Source organism: Asterias amurensis, chromosome 7 (genome assembly GCF_032118995.1).
Source record: "Asterias amurensis chromosome 7, ASM3211899v1".
NCBI classification, from domain to species: domain Eukaryota; kingdom Metazoa; phylum Echinodermata; class Asteroidea; order Forcipulatida; family Asteriidae; genus Asterias; species Asterias amurensis.
In genome coordinates, this window is record NC_092654.1 from 20,534,729 (window position 1) to 20,560,103 (window position 25,375).

The 25,375-nt window shown below is 36.5% G+C and overlaps 1 protein-coding gene across 1 annotated transcript in view; it reads right to left on the bottom strand.

Annotated features, from left to right (window-relative positions):
- Positions 1–4,304: 4,304 nt before the first annotated feature.
- The window catches only part of LOC139939636 (uncharacterized), a 64,175-nt gene continuing 43,104 nt past the window's right edge, over positions 4,305–25,375 (bottom strand). Inside the window, exons 51-75 of the mRNA XM_071935679.1 lie at positions 25,247–25,346; positions 24,762–24,793; positions 22,875–22,974; positions 22,390–22,421; positions 22,071–22,190; positions 21,836–21,955; positions 19,710–19,803; positions 18,949–18,980; positions 16,807–16,906; positions 16,153–16,217; positions 15,002–15,118; positions 14,779–14,824; positions 14,462–14,487; positions 13,902–14,015; positions 13,214–13,336; positions 12,102–12,221; positions 11,411–11,527; positions 10,930–11,049; positions 10,383–10,397; positions 9,359–9,526; positions 8,482–8,760; positions 7,638–7,811; positions 6,362–6,637; positions 5,284–5,454; positions 4,305–4,594 (exon numbers count right to left, since the gene is read on the bottom strand). Of these exons, the coding sequence (XP_071791780.1) occupies positions 4,305–4,594; positions 5,284–5,454; positions 6,362–6,637; positions 7,638–7,811; positions 8,482–8,760; positions 9,359–9,526; positions 10,383–10,397; positions 10,930–11,049; positions 11,411–11,527; positions 12,102–12,221; positions 13,214–13,336; positions 13,902–14,015; positions 14,462–14,487; positions 14,779–14,824; positions 15,002–15,118; positions 16,153–16,217; positions 16,807–16,906; positions 18,949–18,980; positions 19,710–19,803; positions 21,836–21,955; positions 22,071–22,190; positions 22,390–22,421; positions 22,875–22,974; positions 24,762–24,793; positions 25,247–25,346 (2,951 nt within the window). The remainder of the gene's footprint in view (positions 4,595–5,283; positions 5,455–6,361; positions 6,638–7,637; positions 7,812–8,481; positions 8,761–9,358; positions 9,527–10,382; positions 10,398–10,929; positions 11,050–11,410; positions 11,528–12,101; positions 12,222–13,213; positions 13,337–13,901; positions 14,016–14,461; positions 14,488–14,778; positions 14,825–15,001; positions 15,119–16,152; positions 16,218–16,806; positions 16,907–18,948; positions 18,981–19,709; positions 19,804–21,835; positions 21,956–22,070; positions 22,191–22,389; positions 22,422–22,874; positions 22,975–24,761; positions 24,794–25,246; positions 25,347–25,375) is intronic.

Genomic DNA, 25,375 nt, shown 5'->3' on the forward strand with positions numbered 1-25,375 from the left:
CGAACCGACTTGGTATAACACAAAATGAATATTACGTAAACATAGAAATTGAAATACCATAACGACGCCTGCTAAAACAACTCTGGTCACGAGATTAGTGCCAATCACACTGTCACACATAGCGGGGTAGTGGGTAGCCTTCACATGGGACATTTTGTCAGACAGGTCCCCAGCAAGAGCATGGCATGAGCCAGAGACCACACTCGAGAGTGTCGTCTTGTCAGTGGTAGTTTAGTGCCGTCAGTTCCCTTGGTGTGGCCGATCAGCATCCCATACCGAGCTCCGAGTAAAAGTAGGCCGTAGCGTGGGCATACAATGCCTTAAAGTGCGCTCAATAGAATTAAACCAAATGGAACCCTTTGCTAAAGTAATGAAAGAACTTAGGAATTCAGGTAGCCGAGAAGAATCAACACAAAAGGAACATCTAAACTAGGAATGTTCAGCTTGGCAATAATGTAGCTATAAGAAATAACACAAATAAAACAGACGGTACAAAATGTGACCATAACAACACCAATGATGGGCCACTTCACATTCTAGCCAGAGTGGGACTGGCCATGTTTTCCTCTTTATACCCATAATGGGACACAGCATAGTTCTGCCCAGATTGAGATTGACAATCTTTTCCTTTATATCCATATGGTTCACTGCATATTCTGCCCAGATTGGGATTGGCCATTATTTCCCGTTAATAAACTCATATGGGCCACTGCATGTTCTGCCCAGATTGGGATTGCAGTCTTTTCCTTTATATCCATATGGGTCACTGCATATTCTGCCCAGATTGGGATTGGCCATGTTTCCTCTATATAAGCTCATATGGGACACTGCATATTCTGCCCATATTGGGATTGGCCATATTTTCTCTTAATAAACTCATATGGGCCACTGCATATTCTGCCCAGATTGGGATTGGCCACATTTCCTCTTAATAAAATCATATGGGTCACTGCATATTCTGCGTAGAATGGGATAGGCCATAATAGTCCTCTTCATATACTCATACGGGACACTGGTGGTTTTTTCCTTGATAATTGTTTTTTTTTCTCATGTGCGTGAAACGATGATTACTCGACAACATTATTACACAGTGGTTGTCTCTGACCATTTTATGTTTGCATGCTGTTTTAATTAACTTCTCTAAACCATTTCTTCAACAGTGAATAATCCCACCCGAGTAACATGCCTGTGATATTTTGTTCACAGGACTCGGGAAAGTACTGAGTATACAGTGCTAACACACATCGGTGTATGGGTAAAACCAAAATTAATAACAGTGAAGCAGTTAGCCTTTCTAAAGTTGTTGGTCAGTCTCCAAGCTATAGGAAGTGAATGCGTCTCCAATTTGAACCGACCCTAGTTCAGTCCAGACAACACTATACGCAAGTAATAAGCACTTCCAGTCATTCTGTTGCTATAGGTTGTTTTATTTATAGTTTTCGCGTTCATCAACGTGACCAGACAGCCAGACAACTCTCATCTTCAATGATCGTTTACATTGATTTACACGTCTACACTAAATCTACATCCATGTAGTTGGTTACCATAATACCATTCATTTATAGTGAGATCAATGATTCAACATTTGGTTGTCAAACGAGATTCAGTCAGATTTAATGCAGGATTTATAATATTAAAATAATATCCCACATACCATATATTTTAAATACTGCACAATTATATTGCTAAATAGATGTTTTTTTAAGTTGTTATTAATAACGCCTAATAATTTATGCATTTTAAACGGAAGTTATCAATACCCTTTTAACTCGTATCAAACACGTCAGTGATTATGTTAGCAACAGTTTGAACTGAATGAGTGTTCCACATGAGTGTTTCAAGTTAGTTTTTCAAAAGATGGCTTCACATTAGTGCTTAAATTGTTTCAAATGAATGTTTGAAATAATTATGCGCTTTAATTGAGTGTTTCATTTGAGAGTTTCAAATTAGTATTTAAAATGTTTCATTTTAGAGTTTCAAATGGGTATTTAAAATGAGTGTTTCAAATGAGTTTTTCAAAAGATTGCTTCACTTAAAAATAGTGCTTTAATTGTTTCAAATGAATGTTTTAATTATGCGCTTCAAGTTAGTGTTTCGATTGAGTGCTTGAAATGAGTGCTTCAAATGAGTTCTTTAACTGAGTGTTTCAAATGAGTGCTTCAAGTGAGTTTATCAAAAGATTGCTTCACATTATTGCTTTAAAATATGTGCTTCAAATGAGTTTCAAATGAGTGTTCCAAATGAGTGTTCCAAATGAGTGCTTCAAATGAGTGCTTCAAATGAGTGATTCAAATGAGTATTTTGAATGAGTGCCTAAACTAATTGATTCAAAAGAGTGCTTCAAATGAGTGCTTCAGTTGAGTTGTGTAAACGAGTGTTTCAAAAGTGCTTGAAATAAGTGTGAATTACCTGTAGATGTTTCCTCTTCCTTTGTCTATTAAGGAGAACTTAAAAGTTCTTCTCAAACAAGTCTGACAGTCACTAGTACAAGGGCTACAAGAAGATGAAAACAAAGTTAAGGGGAACTAAATGTTGCTGTTCTGATTCAGCCTATTTTCTTAGCTGACTCATGCAGTTGATAGAGTTTCTAAACCTGAATACTAACAACAGTCTATTCGGAATTGATGCTTTATCATAATATATTATGTTATAATAGCTTTGTTAACAATCGAAATATTAGTGTTTAAAACTAAGACAATATTTTCTTTATAAATTGTTTCCTCTGAAAAAAAAACTCCCTGTAAAAACCAGCATAATCACTATTACAATAAGATTTGCTTACATATTAAGAAATTATTCTTGAGTAAATGCTGCTATTTTTAAGTAAATTCATTGTCGCTCCTCGTGTAGTCGTGTGTCAATTTCACTTGAATTTGAAGAAGCCGTGTGACCTCCAGAATCTGAAATCAAAGAAGATAAAAACAATATTCCTTGATTACAAAACTGAACTTGCGTTAGCTATGAAAGAACAAATAAATAATTGATACGTGTTTCAAAAAAACTTGTCCAAACCATCAAGTCTTACAAATGATATAAAACTTTATGTCGGACCCATTGGTTATACCATGGAGGAATTCCTCCATGGTTATACCGGTCACCAGTGTCCAAGAAACCCCTTCCAGACATAATGGTCGTTGTCGGCCACAATGATGCGAACAGTGTTTTCACTCAGTATGCCACATAGCACTGATTTTGAGTAACTACACTCTGTTGACATTAAATGCACTCGACACTATTGGTAATTGTCAAATACCAGTCTTCTTACTTGGTGTATCTCAACAGATGCATAACATAACGAACCTGTGAAAATATTGGTCGTCGAAGTTGAGATAACAATGGAAGAAAAAACACCCTTGTCACACGAAGTTGTGTTCTTTTAGATGCTTGATTTCGATACCTCCAAATCTAATTCTGAGGTCTGAGGGGCCGTTTCTCACAATGTTTTATACTATCAACCTACCTCTTCCCCATTACTCGTTACCAAGTAAGGTTTTATGCTAATAATTATTTTGAGTAAGTGCCAACAGTGTCCACTGCCTTTAAAGCCATTGGACACTTTCTGTAAACAGTATTTTTCCAAAGGCCCACACTTCGTGTATCACAATTTATATACAAAATAACAAACCTGTGACAATTTAGGCTCAATCGGTCATCGGAGTGGGAGAAAAAAAACGGGGAAACCCACCTTTGTTTCCGCACGTTTCGCCGTATCATGACATGTGTTTACAGTAAACTTTCCGTAATTCTCGCTATCGAGAATTTATAATTGTTTTAATGTTTTCTAAAAAAGTAAAGCATTTCATGGAATACAATTTTAAGAGAAGTCTTTTACCATTACATTCAGTAAGCCTTGTAAGTTATTTGTAAATTTGTGAACTTTTTTTGTTTCTGTTCCGAAAGTGTATAATGGCTTTAAAGGCACTTCACACATTAATTTGTTGATGTTTTTTTTCTTCAAATTATATGTTAGCATAATCCCTTATTGAAACCCGAGCAATGGAAAGCTGCTAATAACAAAGAAACAAAGTTTTGAAGAAAGAGGTAATTTATCACTCAATATATTTGAACCAAAGAGAGACTTCAGAGAGACCAAAGAGAGACTTCAGGCCTGAAGCTTTTCTCAGGCATCTGAAAGCACACAAATTTCGATGACCAATATTGAGCCAAAATCTCTACATATTTGTTTCTTTTATGCATACACCAAGTGGGAATACTGGTCTTTGACAATATTATCAAACGTGTCCAGTGCCTTTAGTTGAAGGCCATGTTAATCAAGTCATAATAAACATACATTTGTCAACTTACTACACATTATATGTCGTCCAGTGTGATTCTCCGTCGCTTTCGAATCCAGTACTCAACGCCAAGTATTCCAGACCAATCAATGGTTCTGGATCTTCGCATGACATGATGGGTTGGGCCGACTTGGATGCACCCTTACCCTTGAAGAGTTTCAAGTGACCAAACTCAAACTCGAAGGTGAATTCGACCTGCTTGTTCTTATCTAGGATATGTGGGCAGTCTACTTCGGCCATACACTCACATTCTTTGCATTTGCGAATGAGGCATTTGGTGTTATCCTCAGCTCCAATCACTGTAATAAGATAATGAAATAAAGATCAGTATAGTGTACTTTAAAGTCACCAACCCAATTATTTACATGCAATAGACGATATGAACTATGTTTACATCAAACCGCCCTCTGTTGACAAAACACTGTATACGTCATGTTTCGCCGGGCAAAAAGACGCGTAGTCATGGTACGCTTTCTAGCTGGCTGTCAAAACACAAAGGTTTTGCCCGGCGGTATGCGCACCAATCATGTTATGGTTTTCGAGTGACGTCAGAGGTCACATCGTCTGTACTCAATACACAGTAACATTGATCGATGAAGCCAAAGTAAACATGATACATTATTTTGTCACAATGTGAGCTACAAATTCTTGACTGCTTTGACATGATCAATAAAGACTTTATTATACCACTAGGGTCATGCCGTTGGGGCAATTTCTGATTAAATTGGTATTGATCAGACGCAGCCTCAAAAGTAACTGACAAAAATATGACAGGGCCACATCGTGTCCCCCTACCCCCAATCCTGATTAAGACAAAACTAAACAAAAATAAAAATATTGAAACATACATTGCAATCAAATTGCAACACAGATCCTCTTCCACTTAAAAAAAATATATATATAATAATAAAATTAATAGTTTAACGAAAAAAGTACATAAATAAGCGTGAACATTGACAGTGGGTTAAGGTATTTAAACTTCACATACCAACTTCGTACATCGGAGCATCTGGGCTGTCTTCGTCTGTAGCAGCAATACTGAAATGAGCATCGCGATCTGCGGTCAAACCGATCTCCAACGCTTTTTGGGGCATGTTAATTTTCTCAAAGGGTAGTGGGTAGGCCATGTCGCAATCGAAGGTCCAGAATATACCCCTGGCTAATAGAAAAGATTGTCAAATAAAAAAGATAATTAGAAATCAATAATGGAAAAGGAACCAATGCAGTCACAGGGGTAAGCTTGAGACTAGCCGTTGTGCCGTAGATTTCGCCCCCCCCCATACTGTTAACTGTGTACAAACGTCTTCCGATAGCGCCCTCTTTTGAACCATACTCCTCCAGCCTACGACAGAATCTCCGGTGGACAGCTTTCCATGGGACACCGGCAGTATTTAATACAAAGTTTCTTATCAAACATGCAGGGAAAAAAATCCTAACTGAAACCAATATGCAGTGAATGCTCAAACGCTGCCATGAATTTTAGTTCCTGAGGAACTCAGAAAACAAATCCATACAAAAACAGGAATGAATTCATACGTTGAAGAATAAGAGACAGAACGAGCAAAACGAAGTTTACTCGTAGCCACCAAAGTGGGCGCTGACACTTACTTCCTAAATCTTTAGGTAAGCATTAAAGGCACCGAACACTCTTGGTAATTGTCAAAGGGCAGTATTCTCAAAATTGGTGCTATCCCAACATTGCATAAGATAACACATCGGTAAAAATTTGACTCAATTAGCCACCCCAGTTGCAAAGAGAATAATGAAAGAAATAACATCCAAGTTGCAAAGAAAATATAGACAAAAACACACTGTATACATTTGTGTGATTTCAGATGTCTTAAAAAGGTTCCAGGCTTTAAGTATTTAAATGTCATTGAGTGAGCAATTCCCTTTTTCTTAAAAACTACGTTACTTCAGCGGGAGCCATGTCTCACGATACTATCCACTCTCTCCGTTGCTCGGTACCAGGTAATTGATATCTGCTTACAACTATTTTTATTATTTACCAATAGAGTCCGGTGCCTTTAATATAGAATACAGGATGTTAGCCCATGACCACTTACCAGTTTGATATTCAAATCTGTAGTACACAAGATATGAAGATGACGCTCCCTTGAAGGCTGCAAGTGAGACCTCAAGCAGCGAGGTGTCCGACCACGAGACAAATGCAGGTTGCATGTCCAGACCAACTCGACCAACTGATATGGTATTCTTAGCGAAGCTTATCCAGAAATCTTCAAAGTCGTCGAGGCTGGAGCTGTTAATTACGCAGTCCCCTTCTTTCACAATTTCACCGTTTTTCTTGATTTGCAGTTTTGTGTTTCCTGCGGCTCGGAAGACTGTTTTTGAAAAGCAACAAAACAATTTAAAGCAAAAATTAGTACAAAATCTACACAAACAATGACATTTAATGGGTTTAGGTATTTTTTGTAGGACACAAAACACAACATTCAATGTGTTGAAGATAACGATGGTAGCAATCTTCCCTCAAAATATTACTTGCTAAAGATGCTGTAGTTTTTGAGAATCTAGTAAATTAATGTCACGAAAATAACTGTAATCCCAAGATACGATTTTTTTTAGCATGCATATCGTATTTACCAGTACTAGTAAACTAGTATTTACGCTACTCTCCTGAAAACATCACTCTGTGATTTTCACTTTTGTCTCCAAAACTTGACGATTAATGAAGCTGAAACTTGTACATGTAAATCATGTTACATCTCTTCATTCACAGTGAGTACGGATTCATGTCATGGCCAAAAACTTTATCTACAAAAGGTATCATGACCCTTTAAATGTATAAGTAACCACATTAAAACAATTCTTTTAAATCACAGATTTTGCACGTTAGGTCTATAAATACAATTATAATAATATCGAAGTCTTACATAGCGCACGTATCTACCACACAATGTACACAAGGCGCTGAGTATATACAAACTTTCAGAAATATAGGTTATTGCAGAGATGAATTATGAGACCCAATTATGTAGCACCTTACAAGGGTGTACAAGGTGCTACGGCGAATACAGCAGCTACAGCCAGGAACGCCGGGGCGAACCCCTTCTCTTTTCGATAAGTGTACTGGTTTATTTTTACATCAGTTACACAATACATGTGACCAACGGCTTCACGTCCCATCCAAAGGACGAAGCAGTGGTTTAGTTTCTTGCTTAAGGACACACGGTTAGTGTCACGGCTGGGGATTCGAACCCACACTCAGCTGATAAGAAACACCAGAGTTTGAATTCGGTGCTCTTCCGCTCCGCCATGACACTTCCACAGTATATGCAAATGACAATGTTTAGAACTTACAATAAAGCGTTCAGAACCTACCTATCTCATAATTATTGACGTCATCATATCCCTTGGATAACAAGACCGTCACCTCTGAATCTATCGCAAGACCAAGTCGTAATTGTCGGTCGTATACCTGGAAGCTTTCACCCAGGTAAGTGTATTGATCGGCTCTCAGGTTCACGTTGACTGTTCGCCAGGTAATTGTATTCACTGTGAAGATACAGATAGCAGCAGTATATGGTTAACAACTTTCTTTATGTCAATAAAAAACCACAAGGGAAACCGACTGGGTAAATTTGTATATGATTTGGGGGCTTGGACAAAGAATTTGCACCCCGGACAAAGATTTTGACATAATAGGGAGACCGCCAATATAGGGCTAGATAGCTCAGTTGGTAGAGCGCCGACACGTTAATCCGGAGGTCGTTGGTTCGAATCCCACTCTAGTCAACCCCCAAACTCAATTTTCTTTATAACCATAAACCCCAATGACATGTTTTGTTATGAAGCCAGTTATTTTTTACCTCAAACTCACCAGAGAAAAAAACAAACTGTTAAACTTGTCCTTTTAGTTTGAAGCGCACTGGGACTTTTTGTGTCTGTTTATTGATTTAAATATAACAATAGGGCCCGTATACCTTTGGAATACTTACTTGAAAGATACCCTAGCGATATGTTAATTCTACCAAGAACAATTAATTAAACAAATGATAATTAATAAGCAATTATTTGCCCCTTTTTTGATGGATAACAGGTAAACAAAACCAATAAATTAAGTTTAAACAGGATCGTAAAAAAACAAATTCCAACAAAATGAGGAGCCGTTATCTAAATTCATGAATGATTTATATCAGTATAAATAAACAAATGATGAGCAAACCTTGCTCGGTAATGGCTTCATATATCTTCCAGGTCGCGACGTAACCGTCCCCAGAGCTGACAAACACGAGCAACGGACATGTTGGTGGTTCACCGTTGAATGACATCAGCTCAGTAAATGACGCATCAAGGATGCCAACTATCAGAGACCCAGTTGATGTAAATCGGATGTAGTAATCAGCAAAGGCTGTCGCACTCAGTTGACCGCTAATGTCCACCTCAGAAACACTTTGACATTTGTTCTCACAGTGTTCAATCCGAGCTGAGGTTTTACCAAAATCTGAAATAAAAAACATAAATAAAAAGGTAAACTTTTTGAATAATGTTCTCAATGTCTTATTATTGTGTTGCTAGTCTTGTGTTACTGGCAATCGGTGAAGCGGTGACTAGTGTTTGCGTGGGAATTGATTCTCATACTACTTGAGAATAGCAACATGTTTTTAATAAAATGAATACCGACTTTACCAAAGTAACTTGCACGAAGTGAACCAGCTAATTTTCTGCTCACAAAATGAACAGACAAAATATTGTAACCTAAGACTCGGATTTGTAATTATCCAGGCAGGAAAAAAGAGCCCTTTGCGCTCGAGTCAATAGAAGACTTTGGAACGCAAGGTGGCAGCAGACCTACCAGGTATTTTGCTATTGCTTACGTAGTTCTGAGCATGCTCCATTACCGAAGTCAATGGGTTTTACATGATAAGACTGCTGCCACCAATCATCCCAAAAGTTCCCTAATGCCTTTTGCGCTAAGAAGTCTCCACAATTAAATTGAGAAATGCTTTTAATGAAAGATTACATAATTATTAAACGTATCATTCTTTACATTACGCACAAAGCGTAGCATACTCGAGACTGATATTATTTGTTGTACTCACAAACGTAGTAGTAGACATGCGAATAAACTGCTGATTTGAATCCGATGCGAACACTGTCGTAACACATGACACTGAACCGCAGCAAATAGGAAGAATGGGTGTAGAAAGCCATGAGTGGGATATCAACATCTTCCATCTCGCCATTGGTTGATTCTAGTATCACGTGATCTGTACGTGGGAATCAATACAAGTGAAACGTTGCTCATTTCTGCGCAGGTTTGCTTCGGAACCGTGGCTCTCTTACAAATACATTAAAAACAAATACTTTATTTTATATTAATTTTAATTCATTGTTATTTTTTTGCTGTATAGTGTTTTACATAATTTGTTACGAATTTTCGCAGCTCGTGTGTTAATTTAGCGCGTTAGATAGTAACTGATTTTGGCTGTCAACTCAAATCAACTAAAAGGGCATTTTGCCACCTATCCAATGGGCTGAAATACAGTTACCCATACACAGTCTCTAAGAATGTAGGCTTGGGTAACATCCACTAGGAGCCTGGCTGGTAGAGCAGAATGCACAACCTTCGAACATTTTACAAAGCGAGTAAAGTGAAGTGCCTTGATCAAGGGCACAAAAGTCATGACCGGGATTCGAACCCACATTCTGTTGCTGATAACAACATAGGTTGATAAACAGACACATTTAGGCTTGGGTATAACCACTAGGAGCCTGGCTGGTCGAGCAGAATGCACAAACTTCGAACATTTTACAAAGCGAGTAAAGTGAAGTGCCTTGATCAAGGGCACAAAAGTCATAAACGGGATTCGAACCTACACTCTGCTGATGATAACAACAGAGCTTGGGTCTGGTAAGTTGGATTGTTTGCCGTTTGCGATATTTAGATTTGTCAACAAGAGACGAAACAAACAACGATTAAGGGCCGGACTTATATAGGCCTATATGTAATAATTTTCTATGATGAAGTTATCACTACAATTTAACAAATCGATATGATAAATACAAAGACAAAATCGTTTTCACCATTTAGATAGAATGCTTTGACGAAATGAAAGAACTTACCATTTACATCTGGACCTTTTTATTATTGGAGAGAAAAAGAAAATAAATTAACCACAAAATAAGTACTATAATACAAATTTAAAGCTTTTAGAAAAAGAAAAAAAAAAACAAAGAGGGGGAGCCTTCAGTTTCGACACAAGCTGAGTCTCTCTCTGCATATTAGACAGAAACATAGCTCGCAATAAGTAACACGCTTCCTTTTTTTGTAACATTTGTCATTTTTAATTACAAATATTTGGTTTCGAACACAGGGCAATGAATCAAATGAGCAGAATACATAAGAAGACATAATGCTTTGTTTGTGGTTTTGATGGCACTACTTTCCAAAATCGAAACTTTGCGTTCCAACATTTTACTCATTGATGTACGTGGTTTAGTTTTCTGCCGTTAACAGGGCCTTCCCTATGTCCAGCCAATAGACAAGAATCCCAAAGAGATTTTCAAATTCTACTTGCTTTATTCTACTGCCACGGAGTAGATAATCGGAGGTTCGGGAGACTTCTCAGTTCTAAAAAGAACTGTCCTGCTTTTTAACTATTGTACTTACTGTCTTCACATCTTTTCCCAGTGTAGCTGGGCTTACATGCACATTCAAAATCAGTTGCTGTTGGTGTACAGGTTCCTCCGTTGAAACAAGGCTCAGTTTGACATGGTCCAACTTCAAGTGCTGTTAGTAATACAAACAAAAGTGTCTCCATCAATTGAATTCAATTTAGACGCTTAAATGCACTGGACACTATAAAAATTATGGTAATATTGTCAAAGTCCCGAGTAATCTCACTAGGTGTATCCCACCATATGCTTAAAATAACAAATCCGTGAACATTCTGACTCATATTGTCATATTGGAATAATATAAGAAAAACACTCACAAATGTTCGGCTATCAGAAGTCTTTATATTCCCACAACGCTTTAAACTACCAATAACTCTCCAGTGCTCGTTACAAAGTAAGTTTTTTTTTATAAACTCGATTATTATTATTAACACAAAGTGCATTTTATTTGCATATCACGTGAAATTCTTTACCTATTTCGCATCGTTTACCCTCGAATTGTTTTGGGCATTGACAGTAGAAATCTTGACCGTCCGGAAAGCAGGTTCCACCGTTGGTACATGGGCTGTCCTCACAGGGACCAGGTTGGACTAAAAACAAACCAGATAAAAAGAATCATCATGTTACAAACAAAAGAGATTGCTTATTATAACGGCTTTGAATTTTTCATTCAATTCAATTCAATTCAATTCACATTTATTTCCATATTGGTGAAAAGGGGAGAAAAATAAGCAAATTAAGTACATTTTAGTCAAAGTGATTTCAAATGTTATAGACCTGCTTGAACGAAAATTTCAAGTCGTAAACTTTGCTGCAATTCACTTAAAATGTTTTCAAAGAATAGGGAAATCGAGACTATAAAACGATTTCAATTGTGTAAAAAAAAACAATCATTTTGAATGCCCTTATCCAGCGCTTTTCTGAGAGATTTGCGAAAAGCCCGGTTCACTCTCAAAACGTCATCTCTGGGAGCTCCAATTTGTAAAGCCGCTTTGTTTAGTCGATAATTACGAACAATTCAGAAGTGCACAAATATCAAAATTATATTAAAATTTTGAACAGGTGCATTATAAACAAGTTAAAATACCATTTACTTTAAAAACATTCCGCTCAGGTAGCTGTTTAAGTACATTATGCAGTAGTTGATTGATGATGTTTTTTTACCTTGTTCACAGTTAGTGCCTTCGTATGGAAACATGCAGTGGCATTGGTAGTCGTCACCTCGTGGTATACATACTCCGTCATTCTTACATGGGTTTCTGTCACATGGATTTACCGGGATAACTGCAACAAGCAGGGAACAAAAATATCAGTCAAACAATTAAATAAAAAGGTAGCACAAATTATTAGTTCAACTTAGAAATGCAAACAGCAGGCAACACAAATAATAGTACACTTTAACAATGCAAAAGCTAGATAAAGAAACAAAATACTAGTTCAAAAAGCACGTATTCAACATTAATAACCCTCGTTAACAATGCAGAAAGTATAGATAACACTATGATCAAGGGTTCGTTCACTTTTAATAAACGATGCAGAAAGCAGATTATTATCAACAATATGAGACCAACTTTATTTAACAATAGTTAACCAAATAACCCCTCCTCCCCCCCAAAAATGGGCAATTCAAAATATACCTTTTGTTGTTGCATTGTTTGACTAATTGTTGTTCTTACCTTATATATATAAATACATAAAAAAAATAAAAAAATAAAAAATAAAATAAAAAAATAACGTTGTCAGGTAATGACTGAAAACCCAACCCACGACGTGTTTTGAATAGTGATCCTACAGAGGAGAAAGGCATGAGAAGACAACACTACGCAAACCCTGAAACCAGGGAGAGAATGAACAAAGCAAAAACCAGGTAAGAACAACTATTCAAACAATGCAAACAAAATCGGTACATTTTGAATTGCCCACCAGGTTTATTTTCTTTTTCTTCAACGTTTGTTCTTTGTTTACATACGTTATTGTACATTATGTGCATTCTGTTCTTAATATTGAATGATTGGTGGCAATAAACATAGTTTAACATCACTTTGAACGACAAATATATTTATGTTATGCATTAATTTTTGTTGTGAGCAATCACATGTAATATGGATGCTGTAATGAAAATGCTGTGTGAAAATATGCCTCTGATGACATTTCACTTCCTACACCAGTTCAAATAAAATAAAAACATACCAAGTAGACGGTTTTGGAAGACCGATTGTTGGGGGGGGGGGCGGCCCAGGGGGCGGTGGTGCCTGTTTGTTTGTTCGTGCCCTTACCTTCATTGCAACGTTCACCCCCGTAATTAGGATCACATTCACACCTATATCCTCCGTCCCGGGTCGAGTAGCATTTACCGTGGCCAGAGCAAGGATCTTGCTCACATGGATGAGGTGTGGGAGCTACAGTAGTTAAACAAAAACATAAACAAAATGCAGTCAACTAAAGCAATAACCACTGGTTGTGGTACCATAACGGCATCAAGAGCCCTGAAAACAAGAGCTATACAAAATTAGATTTGAATATTAGGGAATTACTTTCAATTGATTGCAGCTAAACCTCCCTATTGTCTGGTACAATGACGTGCTTAATCACAAGTTACTGTTTAAATTCGAATTCCTCCGGCTACAGAAACAGTTGCTATGTCACATAATTTGGGGCAAGCTTTTAGTAACGTAAGAGACGGTGAACAACTACACACAATTTTGAATGAATGTGTATGGCACAATGGTACCATGGATTGCTCATGTGGAGGTTGCTATACAAAAGCTTGCCCCGAACCACTTGACATAGCAACTGTCCCCATAGTGTGAGGAAATTAAATGTAAGGGGTAACTTCAAAACTATTGATTATTTATAACAATCATATTCAAAAATCTGTCCAGTAAACTGAAGTGTTTTTCAATCGTTTTCAAATGTTTCAGCAAGTGAAACAGGGTATAGAAATAATAACTGCAAAATTCTTACCAATTTCACAACGTCTTCCTTCATATCCTGGTGCGCAATTACAGGTATACGGGTCACCCTCGGGCAAACAGGTTCCTCCGTTCCAACATGGGTTGTATTCACATGGTTGGGGTGCTGTAACATGCAAACAAACAAAATCTTACTACATCAAATCAATACTATTGTCAGCATTATCTGATTGCTTAAAGCTTCACTTTTGGTTTCATTTACGGGGAGAGACTTTTGGAACGCTTGGTGGAAGCAGACTTACCAGGTAAAATCCATTGTTCTCGGTATTGTGCGCATGCTCGGAAACACGTTAACAATTGAAATGTACCTGGTAGGTCTGCTGCTACCTAGCATTCAAAATACTTTATTCACAACTAATGATAACCAGTATGTTATCGCATAATGTATACAGATCGTTGTCATTTGATTGGTTGACCACGTATCACGTGTTATCCTTTATTAGCTCATGCACATACACTGCTGATAATTTATAACAATAAAACAATATTAACAATGTTGTCATTAATATCTATTGTTATTATTATCTAGAAGTAAACGAATTATTCACTTACCTTCGATTTCTGCAGAAGACGACGAGCTGTTTAAAAAGAGGAAAGTAAATCTCTATTGTTGCATTAAATTTCGCATATTTAGATGATCAAGTTTGTAAAACTGTAAGGTTACTACAAATACAACAACATCTTACATTGAATTGTATTATACGTATTATTCAATGAAACGGTGTAAATGTCTGTTTCACGAGGAGGGAAAACTCAAAGGTTATAAAATTAAAACGATAAATTATGTCTAAAATCAATAAATGCAAACCAATAAAGAAGACTTTATAAAACTGCATTGGGGGAAATTACACAGAGGACAATATATTTACCTGCTCGATTTGCTCCCATGTGTATGAGTTGTGCGTGGTCTTTTTGCTTCGAGGGAATAAGAAACAAAATACTGTTTAGATTTCTGAATACAGATACCGGAGGGGCTTTAAAACTTCTTTCGTGGAAATCTTGTATACTCCTGCTTTCCACAAAGACACTAAAACGCAGATTTATTTTCCCGTTCGCACGCAAATGTTGTTCAATACAAATAGGCCTACTTACTATATTGGCAGCGTCTTCCTTTGAAGCCACTTGGACATTTGCACTTGAATGTTTTGCCGAACTCTTTGCAAGATCCGCGTTTGCAAGGGTTTTCAGAACACGGACTTCTGTAGTAGCCTGGTAAATAAAACAACACAAACTTTTCACAATTATTAAACATTAATTTTTAAGGAAAAGTCAACGGTTAAGATTACTGAATTATTAAAAAGTAGTGTCTTAAATTTAATTTATTGTATTGGTATTTACTAGTATTGTATCTATCTGTGTTTTGATGTTCAACTGGTCATGTTTGAAAATTTAAGGATGAGTATCTTTACATTTGTTTAGAATAATCTTAAAGGAACACGTTGCCTTGGATCGGTCTTGTCGGTCTTTGAAAAACGTTCTGTAACCGTTTTTTATAAAATGCATATGGGTAGAAAGATGTTGTAAAAGTATAATACAATGATCTACACAAATATGCCTCGAAATTGCGTGGTTTCTGTTTACTTCGTCGACGAACACGGTCGGCCAATTTGTGACTCCCATAAATGGCCGACCGTGTTAGTTCGCGACGTAAAATGAAAACCGTGCAATTTCGAGTGCTACTTGTGTGGATCATTATATTCTACTTTTAAAACATCCCCCCCCCCTTCATAACAAACGGTTTCAGACGCTTTTTATAGATCAACTCGTCCGATCCAAGGCAACGTATTCCTGTTAACCCAAGTAATAACCCCAAAGGGAATCTGGAAGGGTTAATTTTAGTCAATTTGTTGTCAATTCTAATTGAGAAGAGTGGGATTTGAACCAACGACCTCCGGACTAACGGTGGTACAGATAGTATTGCCAACTGCTATAACATATATAGATTTTACCTTCCTAGCCAACAATTTGTAAAATAAAATTAAACAAAAAAAGTTTGTTCTCAACGGCATCGCAATATCAGTAAAGCTATGGTTGGTCAAAACGTTGGTCAAACTATTGTTGTTTTCGCTGTGTAGCTCATAGTTGGTTGAACACGTTAACGAGGAGGTCGTCAGTTCAAATCCTGCTCTAGTAATTTGTCTTAGTACACACCCACCGAAGAGTATGTTTGCATTGATAGTTTGTCTTCCTTTGTAGTAAGTTGTTTTGATTATAGTGTTTACAATAAATCCATTCTTAATTACCTCTTATTTCGTTACTGCCTGAGCCACGCCCTGAACCACTCCCTGATTTACTTCCTGATGCATGTCTGGAAAGGAGTACAGTGTTAAAAAAAAAAAAAAAACATTTATGGCAGAAACACTAAATAAAAGAACCTCAACGTTCCCGTCGAGAGACTGCACACGTTATTATACTTTAATTCCAACTAATGCAAACCTTTTGGACATTTTTGAGAGTACAAATATTAAACATGTCGGCGAAATGTTTAGTTATCACAAACAGTACATGCTGGTGGTTTTGTTCGCTAAACTAACCTTTTTGGAAAGTGCTCACCACTGCCAGATCGCAAAGATTTTGACCCGGGTCCATTATATTGGAATAAATAATAAAGCAAACTGGAAAAGTTGGCTTTGATTGGTTTGGTTTTAAGCTCAAGTTTGTTATTTAAATAAAAGTTAGACTTAAAGATCTGCGGAGAAAAAGAGATAATGGTCTTGATTTTTTTTTCTTCCTAAATTAACAAAGTAACCAAAATGGAAGAAGACTTCTGCATAGATTGTTCATGTTATCGGTCACAATGCACACTGAAGCAACATCTTGGCCTTTAAGTTTCAACAAATTTTTGAAGAAAAATAATAATGAACTACCAAATTTGTGGTCTCGTGAATGAAACTTACGATTTGACGTGGTCAGGGTCTGTATGACTGCTGCTGCCAGGGGAAGAGGGGCGGCTCTCTTTACTCGCAGACTTGGTTGGAATGTGTGTATCTCCTAAAGCTTAAGTGCAAACAGAATAATTCAATAATGACGTCCAGAGAAACTTGGAATGGTAAAATATAACATAAAACAAACTAAAGGCTTGAGATGAGCAACATTATTGGTAAGATAAGGCCCTTATAGATCGTATTGATTCACTTACCTGGCACTTCATTGCTTCCAGAATTTGATTTTCTGTTAAGAAATATAGATTTTTGGATTAATAATCTATCATTCGTTAGTTACTTATACCTTTTGAAAGAGAAAACAAATGAAAATGACATATTAAGTATGTAATGAGATGTGATTGGAACAAAAGCAGCTTGAGAAAAAAAAATATTACTTAGAAAAACGTTCTACAAAAATAGTTAACATGCAGGCTTTACTTAACCTTTCTATTTAAAGACAGTGGACACTATTGGTAATTGTCAAAGACTAGCCTACACAGTTGGTGTATCTCAACATATGCATAAAATAACAAACCTGTGGAAATTTGAGCTCAATCGGTCATCAAAGTAACGAGATAATAATGAAAGAAGAAAACACCCTTGTCACACGAAGTTGTGTGCGTTTAGATGGTTGATTTCGAGACCTCAAGTTCTAAACCTGAGGTCTCGAAATCAAATTCGTGGAAAATTACTTCTTTCTCGAAAACTATGTCACTTTAGAGGGAGCCGATTCTCACAATGTTTTATTCCACCAACCTCTCCCCATTACTCGTTACCAAGTAAGGTTTTATGGTAATAATTATTTTGAGTAATTACCAATAGTGTCCACTGCCTTTAAGTTCGTTATTAAAAGAAATCTTAAACTTTAAGGTTTGCTGAGAAAAACAGATAAGGCCTTCATGTTTTTTTATTTATTATTTGTTGGGGGAAAAAAACAAAGATCTGCCATATTTGTGGTCGCATGAATGAAACTTACGGTTTGACGTGGTCAGGGTCTTCATGACTGCTGCTGCCATGGGAAGAATGTCCGCTTTCTTTACTTGCAGATTTGGTTGGGTTTTGTGTTTGGCCTAAAGATTTTAGATGAACAGATTAGTTAAATATTGGCGTTCAGAGAATCGTGGATTGAAATAAATATTGGTTATTAAATCCTTTGGGCTAGGTAATACTTGGTATTAACACATGCCGAATTTGGTGGTTAAATAATATCTTTAAAGGGCATTACTTCTCTACGGTACCAAGTTTGAAAAGCTTGCCGTTGTTATCAGCAAATTACGATCACCGATGCAGTCATGTCAAGAACTAAAGGCTTGAGATGAGCAACATTATAGGAAAGATAAGGCCCCTATAGAGATCGTGATGATTCACTTACCTGGCACTTCATTGCTTTCAGAACTTGGTTTTCTGTTAAGAAACATATATTTTTGTTATTAACCATCTACCATTCGTTAATTTACCTTTACCTAGTGAAACCTAGTGAAAGACAAAGCTATATTATATCTAACGAAAACGACAGTTTACTCATACAATGAGATATCAATGGGGAAAAAATAGCTCAAGAAAAAAAAAAAAGATAAACGACCTACACAAATAGTTTACAAACAGGCTCTTCTTAAGCTTTTTTATCCCAATTCGTTATTTAAATAAAAGTTGAACTGAAAGGGCTGCAGAGAAAAAACAAATAGGTCCTAAATTTTGTAAATTTTTTTTTTTAGACGATAAACTCAGTAAAATGGAACAAGACTTCTGCATAGATTGTTCACGTTATCCGTCACAATGCACTTCAAGGCATCATTTTTGCCTTTAAGCTTCAGCACATTTTGGAAAAACAATAATGCTCTACCAAATTCGTGGTCGCGTGAATGAAACTTACGAGTTGACGTGGTCAGGGTCTTTAAGACTACTGCTGCCAGGGGAAGAGGGGCGGCTCTCTTTACTCGCAGACTTGGTTGGAATGTGTGTATCTCCTAAAGCTTAAGTGCAAACAGAATATTTCAATAATGACGTCCAGAGAAAATTGGAATGGTAAAATATAACATAAAACAAACTAAAGGCTTGAGATGAGCAACATTATTGGTAAGATAAGGCCCTTATAGATCGTATTGATTCACTTACCTGGCACTTCATTGCTTCCAGAATTTGATTTTCTGTTAAGAAATATAGATTTTTGGATTAATAATCTATCATTCGTTAGTTACTTATACCTTTTGAAAGAGAAAAACAAATGAAAATGACATATTAAGTATGTAATGAGATGTGACTGGAACAAAAGCAGCTTGAGAAAAAAAAATATTACTTAGAAAAACGTTCTACAAAAATAGTTAACATGCAGGCTTTACTTAACCTTTCTATTTAAAGACAGTGGACACTATTGGTAATTGTCAAAGACTAGCCTACACAGTTGGTGTATCTCAACATATGCATAAAATAACAAACCTGTGGAAATTTGAGCTCAATCGGTCATCAAAGTAACGAGATAATAATGAAAGAAGAAAACACCCTTGTCACACGAAGTTGTGTGCGTTTAGATGGTTGATTTCGAGACCTCAAGTTCTAAACCTGAGGTCTCGAAATCAAACTCGTGGAAAATTACTTCTTTCTCGAAAACTATGTCACTTTAGAGGGAGCCGATTCTCACAATGTTTTATACCACCAACCTCTCCCCATTACTCGTTACCAAGTAAGGTTTTATGCTAATAATTATTTTGAGTAATTACCAATAGTGTCCACTGCCTTTAAGTTCGTTATTAAAAGAAATCTTAAACTTTAAGGTTTGCTGAGAAAAACAGATAAGGCCTTCATGTTTTTTTATTTATTATTTGTTGGGGGAAAAAACAAAGATCTACCATATTTGTGGTCGCATGAATGAAACTTACGGTTTGACGTGGTCAGGGTCTTCATGACTGCTGCTGCCATGGGAAGAATGTCCGCTTTCTTTACTTGCAGATTTGGTTGGGTTTTGTGTTTGGCCTAAAGATTTTATATGAACAGATTAGTTAAATTTTGGCGTTCAGAGAATCGTGGATTAAAATAAATATTGCTTATTAAATCCTTTCAGGTAATACTTGGTATTAACACATGCCGAATTTGGTGGTTAAATAATATCTTTAAAGGGCATTACTTCTCTACGGTACCAAGTTTGAAAAGAAGCTTGCCGTTGTTATCAGCAAATTACGATCACCGGTGCATTCATGTCAAGAACTAAAGGCTTGAGATGAGCAACATTATAGGAAAGAAAAGGCCTCAATAGAGATCGTGATGATTCACTTACCTGGCACTTCATTGCTTTCAGAACTTGGTTTTCTGTTAAGAAACATAAATATAATTGTTATTAATCATCTACCATTCGTTAATTTACCTTTACCTTGTGAAAGACAAAACTATATAATTATATCTAAAGAAAACGACAGTTTACTCATCTAATGAGATGTAAATGGGAAAAAAATAGCTCGAGAAAAAAACCCTGATAAACGACCTACACAAATAGTTTACAAACAGGCTCTTCTTAAGCTTTTTATCCCAATTCGTTATTTAAATAAAAGTTAAACTTAAAAGTCTGCTGAGAAAAAACAGATAGGTCCTAAAAATAATTATATATATATTTTTTTTCGATAAACTCAGTAAAATGGAACAAGACTTCTGCAGAGGATGTTCACGTTATCCGTCACAATGCACACTAAGGCAACATTTTTGCCTTTAAGTTTCAGCACATTTTGGAAAAACAATAATGTTCTACCAAATTTGAGGTCGCGTGATAAAACTTACGAGTTGACGTGGTCAGGGTCTTTAAGACTGCTGCTGCCAGGGGAAGAGGGGCGGCTCTCTTTACTCGCAGACTTGGTTGGAGTGTGTGTATCTCCTAGAGCTTAAGTGCAAACAGAATAATTCAATAATGACGTCCAGTGAAACTTGGAATGGTTAAACATAAAATGTCTTAAAGTTTCAAGGTATAACTCAGCTTGGTGGAGCAATTCTACTAAGAAGAGGATACAGGTGCCAAGTTTGAAAAGAAGCTTGCCGTTGTTATAAGAAAATAACGATAACTGATGCAGTGATTTCAAGAGGCTTGAGATGAGCAACATTATTGGTAAGATAAAGCCCCTATAGATCGTATTGATTCACTTACCTGGCACTTCATTGCTTCCAGGATTTGATTTTCTGTTAAGAAACATAGATTTTCGGATTAATCATCTACCATTCGTTAGTTACTTATACCTTTTGAAAGAGAAAACAAATGAAAATGACATATTACGTATGTAATGAGATGTGATTGGAACAAAAGCAGCTTGAGAAAAAAAAACTATTACTTACAAAAACGTCCTACAAAAATAGTTAACATGCAGGGTTTACTTAACCTGTTCCATCCAAGTTCGTTATTTAAAGAAATGTTAAACTTTAAGGTTTGCTGAGAAAAACAGACAAAGCCTTCATGTTTTTTATTTATTTTTGTTGGGGGAAAAACAAAGATCTACCATTTTTGGTCGCATGAATGAAACTTACGGTTTGACATGGTCAGGGTCTTCATGACTACTGCTCCCATGGGAAGAGGGGCCGCTTTCTTTACTTGCAGACTTGGTTGGGTTTTGTGTTTTTCCTAAAGATTTAATATGAACAGATTAATTAAACATTGACGTTCAGAGAATCGTGGATTAAAATAAATATTGCTTATTAAATTCTTTCAGGTAATACTTGTTATTAACACATCCCGAATTTGGTGATAAAATGCATTGGAATGTCATCGGTAATCAGATCAAAGTTAACGAGAGTTAGTGATTAATAATAACTTGAAGAGCAATACCTCTCGGGTTTATTGTGTTCAAATTGTGTCAGTGGAGATGAAAAGAAGCAGTATTTGTAACAGTGGCATGTTACACCAGTGCGTAATGATCTGCTCAAGTGTTTTTGGTCTTGATAACTGATTGGCAAAGACCAAACAAAACATAGAGTTGGTGTTCCACAGTTCAGAAGTAACTACGCTCGAACAAGTAAAAATCATTCATACCTAATTGGCATCTAGAACCCATGTACGCTGACGGACAACTGCATCGGTAGCTGGATCCATAAGGTAAACATGCTCCCCCATGCTCGCAAGGGTTATTCGCACATGGGTCTTGAACAGGTCCTATACATTGTAGTTAATGTAAGACAAAATTAAACAGAAATATCAATCAATATCTAAAACCATCAATTCACATCACTAACATTTTAAACTTGGGTGTGTATAATTACATGCTTACCATTTTCACAGCGTCTTCCTGAGCAGCCACTGGGGCAAACACACTCAAATAACTGTCCTTTGTTTTGGCATACACCGCCATGTTGGCATGGATGACTATCGCAAGGCTGAGGATTAGGTGCTGAAAAAAACACAATATAAATACATGATCAAAAATCTATACTAAGATTCTACTAAGAAGAGGATACCGGTGCCAAGTTTGAAAAGAATTTTGCTGTTGTTATCAGATAACTACGATCACTGATGCAGTGATTTCAAGAACTAAAGGCTTGAGATGAGCAACTAGATAAAGCCCCTAGAGATCGTATTGATTCACTTACCTGGCACTTCATTGCTTTCATCACTTGATTTTCTGTTAAGAAACATAGATTTACGGATTAATCATCTACCAATCGTTAATTACTTATACCTTTTGAAAGACAAAGCTATAATACAAATAGAAAATGACAGTTTACGTATGTAATGAGATGTAAATTGAACAAAAGTAGCTAAAAAAAACCTGACAAACGACCTACACAAATAGTTTACATGCAGGCTTTTCTTAAGCCTTTTATCCCAACTCGTTATTTAAATAAAACTTACACTTAAAGGTCTGCTGAGAAAAACAGAAAGGGCCTACATTTTTTTGAGTTTTTTTGTATATTTTGTATACGACAAACTCAGTAAAATGGAAGAAGACTTCTGCATAGATTGTTCACGTTATCCGTGTCACAATTCACACCAAGGCAACATCTTGACTTTAAGTTTCAGCACATTCTGGAGAAAAACAAATTCTACCAAAATGTGGTCGAATAATTAAACTTACGAGTTGACGTGGTCAGGGTCTGTATGACTGCTGCTGCCAGGGGAAGAGGGGCGGCTCTCTTTACTTGCAGACTTGGTTGGGTTTTGTGTATCACCTAAAGCTTAAATGCAAACAGAATAATTCAACACTGACGTCCAGAGAAACTAGGAAAAGTAAAACATAAAATTTCTTAAATCCTTTAAGGTATAATTTGGAATAAACAAAAGCTGAATTTGGTGAAAACAATGCGCGGGAATTTCATCTGAAGGTAGTCACATGAAATAAAGTGAGAATTGGTGGTTAAATAATATCTTTAAAGGGCATTACTTCTCTACGGTACCAAGTTTGAAAAGAAGCTTGCCGTTGTTATCAGCAAATTACGATCACCGATGCAGTCATGTCAAGAACTAAAGGCTTGAGATGAGCAACGTTATAGGAAAGATAAGGCCCCTATAGAGATCGTGATGATTCACTTACCTGGCACTTCATTGCTTCCAGGATTTGATTTTCTGTTAAGAAACATACATTTTCGGATTAATCATCTACCATTCGTTAGTTACTTATACCTTTTGAAAGAGAAAACAAATGAAAATGACATATTACGTATGTAATGAGATGTGATTGGAACAAAAGCAGCTTGAGAAAAAAAACTATTACTTACAAAATCGTCCTACAAAAATAGTTAACATGCAGGGTTTACTTAACCTGTTTTATCCAAGTTCGTTATTTAAAGAAATGTTAAACTTTAAGGTTTGCTGAGAAAAACAGACAAGGCCTTCATGTTTTTTATTTATTTTTGTTGGGGGATTAAACAAAGATCTACCATTTTTGGTCGCATGAATGAAACTTACGAGTTGACGTGGTCAGGGTCTTCATGACTACTGCTGCCATGGGAAGAGGGGCCGCTTTCGTTACTTGCAGACTTGGTTGGGTTTTGTGTTTTTCCTAAAGATTTAATATGAACACATTAATTAAACATTGGCGTTCAGAGAATCGTGGATTAAAATAAATATTGCTTATTAAATTCTTTCAGGTAATACTTGTTATTAACACATCCCGAATTTGGTGATAAAATGCATTGGAATGTCATCGGTAATCAGATCAAAGTTAACGAGAGTTAGTGATTAAATAATAACTTGAAGAGCAATACCTCTCGGGTTTATTGTGTTCAAATTGTGTCAGTGGAGATGAAAAGAAGCAGTATTTGTAACAGTGGCATGTTACACCAGTGCGTAATGATCTGCTCAAGTGTTTTTGGTCTTGATAACTGATTGGCAAAGACCAAACAAAACATAGAGTTGGTGTTCCACAGTTCAGAAGTAACTACGCTCGAACAAGTAAAATCATTGATACCTAACTGGCATCTAGAACCCATGTACGCTGACGGGCAACTGCATCGGTAGCTGGATCCATAAGGTGAACATGCTCCCCCATGCTCGCAAGGGTTATTCGCACATGGGTCTTGAACAGGTCCTATACATTGTAGTTAATGTAAGACAAAATTAAACAAAAATATCAATCAATATCAAAAGCCATCAATTCACATCACTCACATCTTAAACTTGGGTGTGTATAATTACATGCTTACCATTTTCACAGCGTCTTCCTGAGCAGCCACTGGGGCAAACACACTCAAATAATTGTCCTTTATTTTGGCATACACCGCCATGTTGGCATGGATGACTATCGCAAGGCTGAGGATTAGGTGCTGAAAAAAACACAATATAAATACATGATCAAAAATCTATACTAAGATTCTACTAAGAAGAGGATACCGGTGCCAAGTTTGAAAAGAATTTTGCTGTAAATTATCAGATAACTACGATCACTGATGCAGTGATTTCAAGAACTAAAGGCTTGAGATGAGCAACTAGATAAAGCCCCTAGAGATCGTATTGATTCACTTACCTGGCACTTCATTGCTTTCATCACTTGATTTTCTGTTAAGAAACATAGATTTACGGATTAATCATCTACCAATCGTTAATTACTTATACCTTTTGAAAGACAAAGCTATAATACAAATAGAAAATGACAGTTTACGTATGTAATGAGATGTAAATTGAACAAAAGTAGCTAAAAAAAACCTGACAAACGACCTACACAAATAGTTTACATGCAGGCTTTTCTTAAGCCTTTTATCCCAACTCGTTATTTAAATAAAACTTACACTTAAAGGTCTGCTGAGAAAAACAGAAAGGGCCTACATTTTTTTGAGTTTTTTTGTATATTTTGTATACGACAAACTCAGTAAAATGGAAGAAGACTTCTGCATAGATTGTTCACGTTATCCGTGTCACAATTCACACCAAGGCAACATCTTGACTTTAAGTTTCAGCACATTCTGGAGAAAAACAAATTCTACCAAAATGTGGTCGAATAATTAAACTTACGAGTTGACGTGGTCAGGGTCTGTATGACTGCTGCTGCCAGGGGAAGAGGGGCGGCTCTCTTTACTTGCAGACTTGGTTGGGTTTTGTGTATCACCTAAAGCTTAAATGCAAACAGAATAATTCAACACT